The sequence below is a fragment of the Triturus cristatus genome, chromosome 11 (genome assembly GCF_964204655.1).
Source record: "Triturus cristatus chromosome 11, aTriCri1.1, whole genome shotgun sequence".
NCBI classification, from domain to species: domain Eukaryota; kingdom Metazoa; phylum Chordata; class Amphibia; order Caudata; family Salamandridae; genus Triturus; species Triturus cristatus.
In genome coordinates this window covers 176345725-176358903 of record NC_140594.1, presented here as the reverse complement: position 1 = coordinate 176358903, position 13179 = coordinate 176345725, and the positions used below count along the sequence as shown (strand labels likewise).

General features: G+C 47.2%; 1 protein-coding gene across 1 annotated transcript in view; it reads left to right on the top strand.

The window, feature by feature from the left end:
- The first annotated feature begins 9211 nt into the window (after nt 1–9211).
- Nucleotides 9212–13179, top strand: part of MYL2 (myosin light chain 2) — a 37304-nt gene continuing 33336 nt past the window's right edge. Inside the window, exon 1 of the mRNA XM_085633218.1 lies at nt 9212–9274. Within this exon, the coding sequence (XP_085489344.1) occupies nt 9272–9274 (3 nt within the window). The 5' untranslated portion in view covers nt 9212–9271. The remainder of the gene's footprint in view (nt 9275–13179) is intronic.

Sequence of the window (13179 nt, the reverse complement as noted above, 5' to 3'; positions counted from 1 at the left end):
GTGGTTGATTCACCACTGCGTTCCGCTATGGTATCCAGTTCACTAGAGCTCGTTACTCCACGAGCAAATAGGTCAAAACCAAAACTGAAACGGTAATGCGCGGTTCTGTCAATACACTGCTACATTCCGCTTAGTATCCTCGAAGAATCACAAAGCCACCCGGCTGCTAAACACAGTTCCGTGTGTGACGCTAAAAAGTTCCAGGACCTGCCAGACCGTCACCAAAGTTACTCACGGTTGCTCTTCTCTCTCCGAACTCACTAGCCAGGAAATATGGAGCGGCACCTTCCTGCCGCGGAAAAACCTCTCACTCAGCCGAGCGAGAGCGGCACGTCAGACACAAAATTATGCACATGATTCCTTGCGCTACGGCGTCTAAATACCTCCTCCCATTACAGGCATCATGGGATTTGTAGTTCGTGTTTAGCAATGTAGGCGCTGCTACTGTCATATCCTGACAGAAGGCCCTCCCGCCTAGCGCTTCCTAGGACCAGGCTTCGCCGGATATTTTCTATGGAAGCCGGAGCGTGGACATTCTGCCATGGTTCCCACGAGTCATCTTCTGCCGCATACCCCTTCGATGAGATCAAGTACCATAGGCCTCCTCGTCTCATTTTGGAATCCTTAATGCTCTTGACTTCATATTCCAGGCCTCCATCGCTCAACACCGGCAGAGGAGCACGGCGCCTCGCCGACATGGCGGGCTTCAGGAGGTTGCAGTGAAAAACGGGGTGTATTCGAAGAGTGTCAGGCAACCTCAACTTGTAGGCAACAGGATTGATCTGCTTCCGTATTGTGTATGGGTGATGTAACGAAGATGAAACACACTACGTAACTTAAAGCGAATGTTCTTGGTGGAGAGCCACACCCTGTCCCCCACTTGGTAGTGAGGTCCTTCTGTTCTGTGACGATCCTCCCACTTCTTGTAGCATTTTTTGGCCTTTATCAGATGGCCACAAACCTTTCTGTGCACCATGTGTAATTTCTTTAGCTGCTCTAGTACTGTGGGCTGATTTGCTGCTTCGTCCGGAATAGCAATGGGTAATGTCCTGGCATCGTATCCAAAGTTTGCACGGAATGGGGGTATGCCCAATGAACTATGCTAGGCGTTATTGTAGGCCAGCTCAGCCATCCACAATAATGCAATCCATAAGTCCTGAGCCTCCTTCGCATAACATCTGAGATATTTCTTCAAAGTCTGGTTTAACCTTTCGGTCTGCCCATCGGTTTGAGGATGGAAGCTTGTGGAGAGCGTAGACTCAATGTGCAGAGCCCGGCACCATATTTTCCAGAATCTGGCTATGAATTGAGGCTCTCTGTCTGACACTATCACTTCCGGTACTCCATGCAGGCAAATGATGTTGCTTAACAACAACTGGGCAGTTTGTCCCACTGTAGGAAGATTTGTACAAGGAATGAAGTGTCCCATCTTAGTGAGGCTGTCGACGACTACCAAGATAGCTGAGCATCCCTGGTCAAATGGTAGCCCTGTGATGAAGTCCAGACTGATATTTTGCCAAGGTCGCAGCGGTGTAGGCATGTTCATGAGCTTCCCTTTCTTCCAAGTATTGACATTTTTTGCTCTGGCGCATTCTTCACAACTGGCCACCCAAGACTTAACATCGTCACTCACTGTACTCCACCAGAAATGACGTTGCAACAATTGAAAGGTTTTACTTATACCTGGATGTCCCGCCAGTGGAAACACATGACACCAAGTGAAAGCCTTTTTCTGCATTTCTTTAGTAGGTAGATAGAGTTTGTTATTATAGAACGGCAGTCCCTGCTTCACAGTGTGCTTTGTCTCTTGTTTTGCCCAGTCTTCCCACACTGCACTTGATTTATGGAGCCTTACTTCTTCCAAGAATTTTTCCACTCTGATTGCACATATCACTTTCGACGGTTCAATGATGGCTTCCATGACCTTGTGGTCGTTGGACAGGTCCAACGTTTCCTGTCTGGATAATGAGTCGGCCTTGTGATTGTCGGCCCCAGGCCGAAAAGTAATACCAAAATCATATTCAGCGAAAAACAGCATCCATCTCATCTGTCGTTGTGAGAGATGCCTAGCTGACTTCATATATTGCTGATCCCTGTTATCTGAGTAAACAGTGACTGGATAGCATGCACCCCAAAGATGATGTCTCCATTCCTGAAACGCCTTTTTTATCGCCAAAAGCTCCTTCTCGGCAATGGTGTAATTCTTTTCCGCTGTGTTCAATTTATTGGACAGATAGGCCACCGGATGGAGCTGTCCTGTATTCTGATTCCTCTGTGACAGAATGGCTCCGATGGCCTCGTCTGAGGCATCTGCTTCCACCACAAAAGGATACTGCGGTTTTGGATGTGCGAGTACAGGAGCAGTGGTGAAAGCTCTCTTTAGGTATGTAAAGGCTTCCTCTGACTCACTAGACCATTGAAAAGCCACCCCTTTCCTGAGTAATCTTGAAAGGGGAAAGGCTACCTGGGAAAAATGGAGAATGAATCTACGGTAGTAGTTCGCAAATCCCAGAAAGCATTGTACTTCCCTCATATTCTTCGGGGTCAGCCAGTCCGGCACTGCCTTCACCTTTCGCTCTGCCATGTGTAACCCTTCTGGACTGAGCATAACCCCGAGAAACTCCACCTCTCTCACACCAAACTCACACTTGCTCAGTTTGCAGAATAAACTATGGTCATGCAATTTCTTTAACACACTGATGAATTGTTTCACATGACTCTCAACATCGTCTGAATAGATGAGGATGTCATCTATATACACCACTACCAAGAGATCCACATACTCCTTCAAGACGTCATTAAGGAAATACTGAAACGCCGCCTGGGCGTTGCACAGGCCGAACGGCATCACAGTAAATGCATACAACCCATAACGAGTCTTGAGGGCGGTTTTCCACTCATCCCGTTCACAGATGCGCACCAGATGATATGCCCCTCTCAGGTCCAATCTGGTGTAGATCTTGGCATCCCTCACCTGATCAAGCAACACGGAAATGAGAGGTAGTGGGTATCTATTTCTTACAGTGTTTCTATTCAGCATACGGTAGTCCACACAGGCTCTAAATTCTCCATTTGCTTTGGCTATGAAAAACAGTGGAGAGGCAGCCGGAGAACGAGAAGGTCTGATAAATCCAATATCCTGGTAGTGGTCTAGATATTCTCTTAAATGTTTTGTCTCAGGCACAGACAACGCATACACCCTACAAGCAGGGATAGTTGCTCCCTCTACCAAATCTATACGGCAATCGTTCCCTCTGTGTGGGGGTAACTGCTCTGGCTTGGATTCACAAAAAACATCTCGATATGAAGTGTATTCTGCAGGCAATACTACCTCCTTTTCCGCTGCTGTAGCTACCATAAAAGGATACAGCAGCGCTGCCGCCTGCGTAGGTTCATTCTGAACTAAATGCCTATGACATTCCCCCGAAAGGAACTGTATTGTCTTGGTCCTCCAATCTATGGTCGGGTTATGGTGACTCAGCCATGGCATTCCCAAAATCACTTTGTACTGAGGAGCCTCAAACTAAATGCCTATGACATTCCCCCGAAAGGAACTGTATTGTCTTGGTCCTCCAATCTATGGTCGGGTTATGGTTACTCAGCCATGGCATTCCCAAAATCACTTCGTACTGAGGAGCCTCAATGATATTTAATCTCAGTTCCTCCTGATGTCTGCCTTGAGCAACCACCACAGACAACCAAACAACCTCCGTTTGCTCGATGATGAGTCCTGATTTAAGCGGTTTACCGTCTACGGCCAAGACTTCTTCAGCGGTCTCCCTAGGTACTCTATTCAAAGCTAAACTGGTTACCAACCCGCTGTCTATGAAATTTCCTGTTGCTCCGGAATCAATCATAACTAAGACTTGATGAAACTGTTGATTACTCTCAAGACTCATGGGGAGCATGATATGTGATTCAGTGTCATGCCCAGCTGTCGTAGCCAACGAGGGGAGCCTCCAACCTTTCTCTTCTTCAATTTCCCCTCCTACTTCCCCTGTTTTACCCACAACCGGACTCGAGGTAGACACTGCCACCTTCTTATTCCGTAACCAGTTACCTGAGGCTTTAGGCTTAGAGGGACAGTCTCTTACATAATGCCCCTTTTTCCCGCAGTACATGCAAAAACCCTGCACTCTTCGACTCTCTCTCTCTTCACGCGTTAAAGGGGCTCTAATCGCCCCTATTATCATGGGTTCTGATCCTGTCTCAAGGGTGCTCACTATTCTACGAGGTGTTTTGTCAGTCCGGAAATATCCTCTTTCCCACTTTTTTTTCTCTCCCCCTCTCTCAGACATTCTTCCATCTAACCTCAATGTCAGATTTATCATTTCAGTACATGTAGTAGGTTGTGGGTCTATCTGTGTCAATACGTCTTTCATTTCTTCCCTCAACCCTTGATAGAATAATGACATCCTCTTCTCTTCTGGCCAAGCTGTTTCTGCCACTAACCTATTGAAAGTTGTCAGGTAAGTCACCAGATCCGATCTCCCTTGCTTAAGGTGCAATAGTTCCCTGTCAGCACTGGACGTAGTAGCCCTCCGATCAAACACCCTCTCGAATTAGGCCCTGAAAGCCGACCAGTCTGACAACACTGTGTCGTTATTCCTAACTTAAGGAACTTCCCAGTTAGCAGCGTCACCCACTAAATAAGATATCGCAAAAGCTACCCTTGAATGGTTATTGGGAAAAGAGGCGGGTTTGCACGAAAAATTTAACATAATCTGTGTCAGAAACACCTGGATCTTCAGCGGATCCCCAGCATACCTCTCAGGACTAGCTAATGGAATGGGGGTGGTACAGTAACCTGTATTTGCACCCATTCTCGCGTGCGCGCGATCGCCTTACCTGAATCCCGCGTTCGCCGACAAGTTTTCCCGATCCGATCGCGTTCTCCACGAGATGTTGGATTGTTGGTAGCCATTTGCGCTGTCTCGCGACAGTTCGCGCCCGCATTAACGTCATTTGTCGCGCGATCACGTAATTCGTCACGCGATCACATCTTACTTCTCACGATCATGCACCGCGAGAGTATGAGATGATTGAGATCTCGAACACGTCATTCTTCACCGCGAGCGAGAGCGTGAAGACGCGGGCACGTCATATCGAACGCGAGCGGGCGGGACAAGTAAAAACAAGATGGCTGTACCCGTGAACAACCGCATGGGTTAGTTGGCGAGCCGCGATCACGCAGAAAATACCGCAAACGGGCAGGAAAAAAACAACCGCGTCTTCGCGATATTTCCACGTGTTTGTGGTGATTTTTAACATTTTCGCGATAGTTTGCGAAAGTGAATTTCGCAAATTCCGCCCACCCCTAGTTTCCTTATGGTTGTGGCCTAGAAGGACATTGGCCTCATGCACGAATATTAAACAGAACTCCTAACATTATATTTGCATAAAATGAAGGTTGGCAACCCACTTTAATGGCTAGGAGCCCGGATGGCTTATCATCTGCAGATTGCTATTTTCGATCAGATGCATTTGGTCAGATTTTACTGGTGGTTGCGAAGAACTACAATGGAGCGGTTGCTCATGTCCATATGCTGACACCGGCATCCTGTATTCAAGGATGTATCGTTCTGACTGCACAAAGATGCTGAACAGATTAGAAGTCGATGAAAAAACAAATGAATTAATAGTGCAGGTCTGCAAAGAACGTAACCACTGCAAGCGGTACACCACCACTATATCGCACATGTTATATTGCATGGCGAAAGTATCGTATCCACTGTATTAACCAACCACTAGATAGCTCTGTTGAGCTGATGTAGGGTTGAGTAGTAATTATAGTGATATCTTGATGATGTAGTGGAAGGCAATGAAGTAGATTTTATTTTTTTGTAGGTTGATATTATCGCTCTGGACATGGTCCCCGATTATGAGTGGGCCGGACTGAGGGGATGTTAGATCTGTGCCGAGAACTGAGCGGTCAGCTGATTGGTGGAAGAGAAAAAAGCATTGCTTACAATGATAGGTGGCATCTTCTGAGACACACCGGTCAGCCACGCGCTGAGGGCTCGCATCACCTGAACCTCTCCTGTGGATCTGCATTTACAGCCACTCAGAGAGGGGATCTGCGTCTGCTGGAGTACCAGGCATGGATGGCAGCAGCAGCATCACAGACTACGGCACTGACCGAAAGATCCACACTTGGCTCCTTCAATTACTAAGTGAGCGCCATGATTCTTCAGTAAGAGCAAGGACAAGCTTGGTAATCTGCCCTCTCCAAGATGGCGGTATGCCCATAGAATGTTAATAGTCTCAATCCATGTTTTCCTGTGATGTAACTTCCTGTTAGCCCCATACCCAAGGATGTATTTCCAAGTGAAGAGATTGCTGCTGTACATTTGTTCCCTTATTTCTCTACATGTTCATCGAACCTTTGCTTCCTTTTTCCCTGATTTGTGCTTCTTGCGTCTGGAACTGGATTCTGCTTCTGGAGACCACTGCCTGGCTCTTTTCTCCTTTTCGGTGTTAGGAGGAGTTTGGTGTCTTGTTAATCTAAGCAGTACTGAATGATCATATTTAATCAAGACTTACAAGATTGCCAAGTAGTTTTTTTTTCACACTTTGTCGTTTTTTTCTCCTAACTGGGACCCTCTAAAGAGGACACTTGTCACTATTGTGTCTACTGATCTGTGTAAAGTGGCGCCGGGGTTACTGGGGAGAGACATACATTCCTCAGGCTGTCAAGGAAGGACGGCAACACACCTCCTCAGCATCCAGTCCTTGGCAGGTGCTGGGACACTGTGTTGCCGGAAGTAACATCTCCAGCAGGATTCCATGCACCTACATTTGTTTATTTAGAGATAATCCTTACAGAATGGGACCAGGGAAAAGGGGGTCAAATGATGCACTGAATTTCCAGTCCCATGCAAGTGATTGCTCCCCGTCTAACCGGCTCCGGGCAGGTGGTAAATGTGAGTGGGGGCCTGGGGCAGGGGAGGGGTGGCGGCCGAGAGGTATGGAGGGTGTCAGGGGATATAATAGAATATGTGCTGGGGGGGAGGTCTGTGCTCCCATAGGAGGGAGCAGCCTGAGGACCGGGCTGCATCCGCTGCCCAATTCTTATGCAATGTTATTGGCCAGATTATCTGGCCAGGAAACTCGTGCCTGGTGTTCATATTACAGACATCCGGTGCGAAGCCCTATTGTAACCAGCTCGAGCTGTACCTCACCCCGGGAGCCGATGGTGCCGTGCACCCCTCAAGGGGCGCTCCGGTTTGAAGGGGTGGGTGCATGTAGAAAGGATGGGGTTCACCGCCACGTTTTGTGGAGCAGAGGTGGTTCGTCTCGGTGTGAGTGTGTACACAGTGAGGCTCCTTGAACGGCTGAGTCTGTGTCAGCCTCTTTGAGGTCTCAATATACCCTGGAGTGGCCGTCTGGCCGAGTGGGAGTGGAAAGGGCTTCAGTTGGATAACTTCGGTTTCAGTCAGGAGCACTGGGGCATCTCGGGACGTGGTGTTGTATTCTAGACGCATCTGTGAAATGTTGAGTACCTGGGCCCGGTCCACAGTCCCAATGCAAACACTACAGGTGATGAGTTCACACACACCACACCTCTGTCTTCTTGTCTCAGCTCGTAAGACCTGGAAAGAGCTGGAGTAAGGCACCCTCTGCTCCCCCCCCCCCCCCTCGTCTCCCATTGATTGGGGGTTTCCAAGTGCGGGTCATCGGCAGGGCGGGCGCTTTTGCAGTTTATTGCAGAAATCCCATTCTGCCAAACCAAGGGAGTAACCAGAACATTAAAGCACCCCCACTTTCAAATAAAAGCTCTGATGGCACAAAGCAAATGAGCCGACCCCTCTCTTCCATCCAGGCATGTATCCATTCATTCTTTCAAACTTCCAGTCACACACTGATATCCACTGTTTCACCTTTACACTCGTACAACCATTCAATTTTTCATCCATCATTCTACATTGCCCCGTTCCATCAATCCTTCTACTCTGCCATTCACCCATTCATCCATCCATACATTCGGCCATCCATCCACCCACCCAAAACCATCCACACATGTATCATTCCTTTACTCTGCTTTCCTTTCATCTGTCCATCCACATATCCATGTATCCCTTTTCTCTGCCAAACTTTGACCTGTTCATCCACCGATTCATCCATCCCTTTACTCCACCATCCTTTCACCTGTCCATCCACTTATCCATCCATCCACTCCTTTACTCTCACACCCTTTCACCTGTCTATCCACCCATCCATTCACTCATTCTTTCACACATTCTTCCATCTACCCACACATTGACCCACCCACACATTCATCCATCCACTAAATCATCCAGCTCCTCACCTTTCCATTCTTCCATTCATCCTCCGTTCTATTCAATATTCTTTCATTCTTTCCTTCTTCTATTTAGCCAACTTTTGTATTTTCTTGCCTCCCCTTTCTCTTCTATTGACGCTCTGTTTTTTATAGTGTTAATTTTGAGATTGTGTCTGCCGAGCTGCAGACAGAGGAGGCCCATAAGGAGCCACACACCTGCTCCAGCTGCCAAAGCTGGGGGTTCACGACACCCCTGTGCCAAACTCAAAATCAGACCTCCAAGATTCCAAAAATTAGGCTACCAAATCTTTGAGTATCTCCCTACAAAAACTTCGATCCGCGCTCTTTACCCCATCAGGCATTAGCTCTCAATTATCCTCAACTGGATATAGAATAGCGGATTGCACTAAAATATATATCAAATGAGTTTGGCTGAATTTAGGAATTAAAAGAAGGTCGAATTTTATGCAAACATATTTCTTTTAAGTTGAGTTGTTGGAAGTATATATTTTGAAAAATATGTTTTTTTGCAAAAGATGTCTTTGCGGATTTCCACGTGGACCAACAATTTCAACAGGCGGCTCTGAGGTTGGGTCCAGTTGGCTTCTTCCTCCCGCCCGGCCCACACCTCAGACACACAGGTATATATAGAGCTGCCAGTCCGCGGCGTGGCACAGACCCCAAGGCCTCTGTCAACATCTTACACGCGGGCTCCGGCCTGGCACCCGGACCTCCATTAACCTTCACAACTGCATTGTCTCGGATATCATCGGCTGGACTGCACCCCGTCGCTATTCGGAACGAGAGACAACGGCCTCGGGGGCTGGTCCTGGGGGAGGCTGACTTACCTACCACTGCCAAAAGCGGGCACAAGTGTATTTATAACCGGGGGCGCGCGCAGTATTTATTGTCCGGGCGCGGGGCGCTCGGGGAGCTCAGTTTGGAATTCCTCTTGCAGTAACACTTGTCTCTCCACGCACCGGCCGAACAATGGTAAGCACTCTCTTCTGGGAGGACATGCGACCAGCCGTGCCAGTCCCGAGAGAAGGGCCAGGCATGGCAAGACCTGGGCTGGGGCGCTCCAGCTCTCCTTGTAAGCCCTGGCGGCCATGATGGGAAGGTTAGACTGGGTTCCATCGTCAGCAGGCATAGACAGAAGGGTGCTGGAGGTGCAGGAAGGAAATAGCAGTGAGGGTGGGGGTGCTCGCAATATATGCATCCATGTTGTAAGTTTTCGTTTCATACTTACAGCATGTGATTTACTTGTGCCGATACATGTCTATCCAGGTTCCATATGTGATACTTATGATGTAGGGTATGTTGATGGTAGACATATTTTCTCTAAGTGGTGATACATATTTATGTTATCAACGTTTCTATAGCGCCTGCCACCGTTAGGGTGGTATAACAGCGCTATATGGTTATAATATGGTGGGTAGATTTACTAAGGGTTTACGCGAGGCCTTTTGTTATGCAAAGGTGCTTTTTCCTTTGTGCGGGTAGTGCTCTGTGCTGATTTGGCTGTTTTGCGTCACTTTGTGTCAAGGAGGTGACGCTTGTGTGTACATGTTGGTGGGTCACTGCACGCACTCATAGTTTTTTATGCAAATTCGAATCTACCAAAACAGCTGGACCAGGCTTTGCCTCATACATGAACTCCTACTCGAAGCAGGCGCAAGCGAGGAGAAATGTTTTCATTATTCTAAATATTCCATACATTGCATGTGTGCTGAACTGTGCAGCACATCTACAATGTGTGGAACGCCTAAGAATGTGACGAGGCATAGGATTCTGTGCTGGAAGGGAATTCTAGACAGCACGCGCACACCGCTGGGGTTCGAAGGCTGTGCGTGGCTCCAGGTATCCTGTCTGTGCGCCAGTGCAGGGCTAGTGAGCAGCAGGAAAACATTTGTATTATATGTATGGCTCTGCACTGCTTTTCCCCCTTTGTGCTACGAAGTGCAGCAAATTTAGTTGCAGCACTGCGTTGTTTAAAAAAAAAAAATCTGCTCCTCGGTGTCTCAAAATGTCTTTCATGTATGATCAGAAGAATGGGTCCTAAAATGTTCCAAAGGGTGATTTGATATTTTACATTATGATTACCGTATCCTTATGATATATACTTTATATGTGGTATAATTTTGTTGTGTTAATATCGTGTATTTTGGTGATATGTACTTGTGTGAACATATGTTTGTGTGTGTTGGTAATCGTACCTATGTTGATGGTGTTTCTATAGGTATGTAATATATATGTGATGGCAATCTATAGTTTTATGCTATGTGTACATTTTATATCTTACAACTGCTTATTCTAATATGCATTATAAATTTGCTTATATGAATGCATATGCAGGTGTTACGCATTACTTATGCATAAAGAGGTGATGTTTATGTGTGTGTGTATATATATATATATATTTACAGATGAACAGAGGGCACTTTTTCGTTTAGCTTGGGGAGTAGCGGGAAACCAGCATGCCACATAATGTTTCACCATATGGGGCTCCCCAGCATCCAAATGTTCTTAGAAAATGTCATACTTTCTTGTAACCGTGGAACATCCCAAGGAGCCAGGCCGACAGATCCCCGAATTAATTTATTCATGCTCAGGTGTTATAAAAAATAAATTCTGGGAAAAACAGCTGGAACTGTTCTTTGGGTAGAGGAGCGCGCGCGATCTCACATGCATTATTTGCTTAAATGTAAAGTGTGACTTGGAGAAGTTTGCAGAATGTACGTGTCGGAGCACTTTACGTGCTTCTAACAAAGGCTTAATAGTGCCTCGAAGGCCAAGTTTAACAAAGACCATGCTTCACTGTCGCAGAATAGTTAGGATGTTTTAAGTAATTTGGAGCAAGGCAAAACTAGGCTGCCTTGACATCTCATCAGGGCAGGTTCTAAAAGGCAGTAAGGGCTGGCGTTGTGTCGCCGTTTGTCAGGGTCTACCTGGTGCTGTGCCGACTCTGCCCCAGCCCTACCGGCCTTTCATAAGCACCATTCTACTGGGATCTCTTTCCATTTCCTAACAGGCCAGTCCTGCTTTGGAACCAGGCTTTGCGCAGTGGAGGCCTGGAGCTCAGTGGAGTCGGGGGATGTCATATTCATTCAGCAGACTGAGTGCATTAGTTGTTAGTTCGGGTGGGGGGGGGCTCACACAACCTTGCTGGTTGTGACGGTATCGATGCAAGAAGCAGGAATGGTCTACCCTCGCCTTTTGTATGCCTTCTAGTAGCATCCTGCAGTAAGAAACATTCTATTCGTATTTATTGGTTATCCTTGCACACTGGCTCAAGGCTCCAGGGCCACATGATGGCAACTCACAATTGTAAAGCCAATAAAATATAAGGTGACTCACCCGTAACACATGTCTGAAGTATTGCAATTTCACATAGAGGAGAACGCTGGGTGGAAACGTGGGGGCCTCGCCGAGGCCCCCCCCCCCCCATGCACAGGCCCGTTGCTGCTGAGCACTGACATTGAACAACACCTCATGTGCAGGCCCCAAGAAGCGGCGAGGTGGGAGGTAGGTACCAGTCGCACCACTTGCACAGATTGCAGCTCTCTCAGACAGGGGGCTGAGAGCAGGGGCGAGGCGCCTCTCACGGGGGCACGTCAGTGCACCCTTGAAGTGCTGTGTGCCGCCTCTTGCACAGCGCAATGACGGTGCAATCCTCACACACAACTGCAGGGGCAGGATGACGAGCTAGTGAATGGCGAGTGGCATTGACAGCGCCCTGGTTAAGAGAACGGTACTTACCTGTAACACTAGTTCTATCATAAGGTAAGGATATCATTCATAGATTTACACTGAGTTTCGCACCGCTACTTCTACGACATGCATATCATTCATAGATTTGCACTGAGTTCAGCACCGCTAGTTCTACGCCATGCATATCATTCATAGATTTGCACTGAGTTCCATACCGCTAGTTCTACGACATGCATATCTTTCATAGATTTGCACTGAGTTCCGTACCGCTAGTTCTACGACATGCACATCATTCATAGATTTGCACTGAGTTCAGCACCGCTAGTTCTACGCCATGCATATCTTTCATAGATTTGCACTGAGTTCCGTACCGCTAGTTCTGCGACATGCATATCATTCATAGATTTGCACTGAGTTCAGCACCGCTAGTTCTACGCCATGCATATCATTCATAGATTTGCACTGAGTTCCGCACCGCTAGTTCTACGACATGCATATCTTTCATAGATTTGCACTGAGTTCCGTACCGCTAGTTCTACGACATGCACATCATTCATAGATTTGCACTCAATTCCGTACCGCTAGTTCTACGACATGCATGTCGTAGATTTGCACTGAGTTCCGCACCGCTACTTTTACGACATGCATATCATTCATAGATTTGCACTGAGTTCAGCACCGCTAGTTCTACGCCATGCATATCATTCATAGATTTGCACTGAGTTCCATACCGCTAGTTCTACGACATGCATATCTTTCATAGATTTGCACTGAGTTCCGTACCGCTAGTTCTACGACATGCACATCATTCATAGATTTGCACTGAGTTCAGCACCGCTAGTTCTACGCCATGCATATCTTTCATAGATTTGCACTGAGTTCCGTACCGCTAGTTCTGCGACATGCATATCATTCATAGATTTGCACTGAGTTCAGCACCGCTAGTTCTACGCCATGCATATCATTCATAGATTTGCACTGAGTTCCGCACCGCTAGTTCTACGACATGCATATCTTTCATAGATTTGCACTGAGTTCCGTACCGCTAGTTCTACGACATGCACATCATTCATAGATTTGCACTCAATTCCGTACCGCTAGTTCTACGACATGCATGTCGTAGATTTGCACTGAGTTCCGCACCGCTACTTTTACGACATGCATATCATTCATAGATTTGCACTGAG